General features: G+C 31.4%; 1 protein-coding gene across 1 annotated transcript; it reads left to right on the top strand.

Moving 5' to 3' along the window:
• The first annotated feature begins 567 nt into the window (after window positions 1-567).
• LOC114378001 (cell wall integrity and stress response component 1) lies at window positions 568-1,410 on the top strand. The gene has a single exon (XM_028336500.1). The coding sequence runs from the start codon at window positions 729-731 to the stop codon at window positions 1,044-1,046; it is 318 nt and encodes a 105-aa protein (XP_028192301.1). The 5' UTR covers window positions 568-728; the 3' UTR covers window positions 1,047-1,410.
• Window positions 1,411-4,372: the final 2,962 nt, after the last annotated feature.

The following is a 4,372-nucleotide window of genomic DNA, read 5'->3' as shown; positions in this document are numbered from 1 at the left end:
TTTTTTTACTATAATACGGATAATTGCTCATCAGTGTCAAGGTTGATTAATTCATCCATCCATGTGCACATTTTCTGCTTAGGCAAGAAGAGCATCTTGAGCAAGTTGGACACTCACTAGTTTTGTGAAGTGATACAGTTTCGAAAGTTCCAGCATTGGTAATATTGGTGTACAAACTACAATGGACCATTATAATAAATAATTTCCCGTTTTGGAACCGTAAAAGAGGTTTGTCTCCAAGCAAAAAGAAAAATGAGAGCTTATATGGGACAGGGTTTCTTGTATTAGTCCCAAAGCTACTGTATCAACCAAAAGCACAAATTTTTCATTTCCAAATTCCAGCCCAGCTAACACAGTTTAACATCACAGTGAACAGTAGGAATGGAGAAAGTGGAGAAAAAAACACAAGACAGAAAGAAATGAAATGCTCAATTTGTTTTTAAGTGATTAATAAAACTAATGTTTATAATATGATGAGTAAGTATATATAGGTAGGTATCTGATGTGTATATATAATATTTAATTAGCTCATTATAACATCGAATCTCATCAAGAATTTTTTATGATCACCCTATGAACCTTTTTTTTGCACTACACAGTCCCACTTCAACCAACTTTCTTTCTTCTCTCCTATCAGCATTCACCTTTTCCATTCTCACTCTCTCTCTCTCTCACACACACACTCTGTCCCATAGCTAGTTGTAGATATTACAGTTCCTTTGTTTTTCATGGATGAAAAGTGGAAGGTGTCAAAGAAGGAAGCAGGTTCAAGCACATCATCCAGCAAGTCATCATTGTTCTCAAGGAGTTGCTCAACAAGAGGCTCTTCTTCTTCTTCTTCTTCAAACTCCCCTCTCTTGATCAGGAGCTTATCCCAAAAGAGTTCCTCCACTTCCAAAACCACTATTCCTAGGAGCTTCTCACAGAAGAACCCCTCCATTGGTAAGAAGTGCACCAGCATAGCTAAGGAACACAAAGCCAGATTTTACATCATGAGGAGGTGTGTAGCCATGTTAGTTTGCTGGCACAAGCATGGGGATTCTTGAAGGAATCTCCTTAGATCGCCTTTTCATTATAGTAGCAAAATGCTGAAGGGATCTGTTCCCCCCCCCCCCCCCCCCCCAAATATATTCGTTTTGTAATTGCCAATTATATAAGGTGAGTTATAACTTATAAGATTGATTTACTCATTGCTTAAACTATATGTGTTGTTTATGTATACATACACAAACACACACTCCACTTAAGTATTAGTCAATCTTCAGTTCTTCACCCTCCAGCAAAACACTTCTAATCTTGATTTATCTTTTTTGTTAGTTTGAGATTAATGTTAAACAATGACAACTAAACTAAAAGCATGCTTCACTTTTGGTTCAGGATCCTCAAAAAGTTTTCATGTACTAAATCCCACCTCAGACTCTATGATTGTGTCAGCTCTCTCTCTCTCTCTCTCTCTCTCTCTCTCTCTCTCTATATATATATATATATATATATATATATATATATATATATATATATCTCTTTCACTATATTTGTGTGTTTAGAAGGAAAGGATTGTTTACTTTATGGTAAAGCATAGGGATATTTAATTCAACTGCTTCAACTCATCATCATCATTTAAAAGTATTTGGATCTGCATTGGAAATGCAAGTCACATTCCTTCTTCGTTTTTCCCATAAAAAAACAAAAGTACCGGCTGACTCTTTAGTTCAAAATGTTAAAAAAGTTACCAGACCTGAGTTTTGAAGTATCTTCTTTTTTTCGTTTTGGACACTTCGGAAAGGGGAAATTTGCAATCTCAAGTTAGATCTCATAAAGGGCTTAGGTGTAATTCATAACTTGACGATAGTGCGATTATAGAGTTTGAATATTTTCTTTTCTTCAGCCCATCCCCGTTAATCGTAATTAGTACATCAACCATTTATTAGACTTTACTTTGTAAGATTTCACCAAAATGTAGTGAGTAAAAGGGGAAATTAACTAATCACTTTAATTAAATATGAAGTGTGATGCATTTACATATTAAGCTTCAATTTAAAGTTTTTAAGTTGGTGTTCAATTCTCTCTATTTACAACATGAAATCTTTACAAATATTTATTACTCTATTTATACAAAGACAAAATTAATGGGACGTAATCATTTGTCATCAACCATATATGAATATTGCATCTTGAATTAGCTAGAGGCCACTAACCTTTGGAGAGATAGAAGCATAAATTATTATTACCGGTTAACCTTGAGACAGAATTTTTGGTTACGGTCAACCTATTTCTATTATGGTTATGTGAGACAAGCATTAATGGAGGAGTTATCCCAGTTGTAAAGACCATCAACATCAATGAACATTCTTATGCTGGGTTAATTTGAGAATTAATACGTTGACACACACACACACAAACAAAAAACCAGGACTTCAAATGAAATTTGAATTTCATTATGCCCAAGCTAAAGCAAGGATTAGATCATAAACCAACTTTACGCAACCAAAGACTTTTCAAATGTACAAGGTATTTGGTACAAATTAAAAACCTCTACAGCAACCATCAGGTTAGTTAAAATCCTAATCATACATTTACAATCCAATGGTCCAGTAAATCAAGCTAATAAAGTAATAAATGGTGAATCTGGTTTTTTTATTGGTCAATATAATCGTAAAATTAGTCAATCACAAATGTAAAATTGATTAATGTCAATAAGAGAATAAATTATTAGAGAAATCACTCCCAGTATGTCACTTATGATTCTAACCAATAATCACATGACACGTGGATAATTTAATATTTTAAATTAAGAAAGATTATCTTTTAAAAAAAGAATTAAGGAGGATAAATTAAGGAATAACACCGTTAATCTTTGTTTGGTTATTAGTGAGTATATCTTTAATTTAGTGAGTATATATTTAATAGTCCATGCTATGAGATTATTAATTAGTCAAAACTCAGGATCACAAATAGCGTGATGGTATTGAATCATCTAATAATTTCTCCAATATGAGATTGGAAAATATTCAATAAAATTAATCAATTGTTAGGAGATTGATCAATTTACTATAATGGGTTAATTTTCCACACAGATCAAGCTAATAAAGTAATAAATGGTCAATTTGATTTTTGTACTGGTCAATGTAATTGAGATTAATCAACCACAAATGTAAAATTGATCAATGACAGTGAGTTTGGAAAATATTCAATAAGATTTGTTGTGGAGGCTATCTTACCCCACCCTATTGACGATTAAGACAAATGGAAAAATTGCCTTAAGAGGATATAAGGACAAGTAAACTCACCCTAGCATCACGCATAACCCGGTTATGTTGCGGTAAAAGAGACACTTGCGCTGAAGTAATAAACACTTAGGCATTTGACTAAATATCTTCTTACATGAAACACAAATCAATCTAACAAACTTTTCGGCTAGATATGTATAAATATTGAGACTCCTCTCATGTATGAATAACTCAACCCCTAAAACGCTTTCTAACTTGATTGTCAAAGTCTCAGTAACCAAGGCTGATCCTTAGGGTCGTCGGAGGTGCAACCGTACTGGGCTCACGACTAAAAGAAGTCCAAATTTTTAAATTTTTTTATAATTTTGTAATAATTTTTCAATATTATTCTATATTGTCTCATAAATAATTTGAAATTGTTATTTATTTTATGTATCCTTTTTTATTCAAATTAAAATGGGACATGTTATTAGAAAGTGTCACTCTTATAATTAATTTTCCTAATGTTTTACAATCATAGGTTCATATTGATTGAATTTTCAACTCTTTGATATATCGGCATATTGAAGAAATACAAAAAAAAATATCAAATTATAGGAAATAAAATTAAAATTAGTATTTTCATAAAGAACAAAATATATATAAGCTTTAATATGAAATGATATTTTATCAATGATAGATGATAATGGTAGAGATACAGAATTTTCTTTGTAGGATTAAATTTAAAGAATAAATTAAATCATAAATATAATTAATATTTTAAAAATATATATCCATGCGAGTTTATCCAAACTCGATAAAATTCGACAAGAGTGTCAATTGGTTTAAAAATATAATATTATCTATTTTAAATTATTTTTATCTTTTATACACATGGGAATAAAGAGAGTCAAACTTGTCTCCTGGTCTATCTCTTTATCATGTCTACTTTATATATAAATATTTAGGTGTATGCAATTTTTTAGAGATATAATTCGAATAAAAAACAATAACATAAGAGTAATTTATTACCTGTATATTTTTAAATACTTAAATATAAGGGAGTCTTATTTAATATTTCACCATGAACACGTAAAATCTCAAGACAGACTTGGGTATCACCACTCAAGAAACCACTACGGCTTGTCGTACCTTCCATGGTGTCA

Source organism: Glycine soja, chromosome 12 (assembly GCF_004193775.1).
Source record: "Glycine soja cultivar W05 chromosome 12, ASM419377v2, whole genome shotgun sequence".
Lineage (NCBI taxonomy): Eukaryota > Viridiplantae > Streptophyta > Magnoliopsida > Fabales > Fabaceae > Glycine > Glycine soja.
Note: the sequence above shows the minus strand (reverse complement) of the source record. Positions and strands in the feature narration are given on the sequence as shown.

What these genes read in the sequence shown, in the direction of transcription:
- LOC114378001 (XM_028336500.1), top strand. Translation starts at nt 729, where the DNA reads ATGGATGAAAAGTGGAAGGTGTCAAAGAAGGAAGCAGGTTCAAGCACA.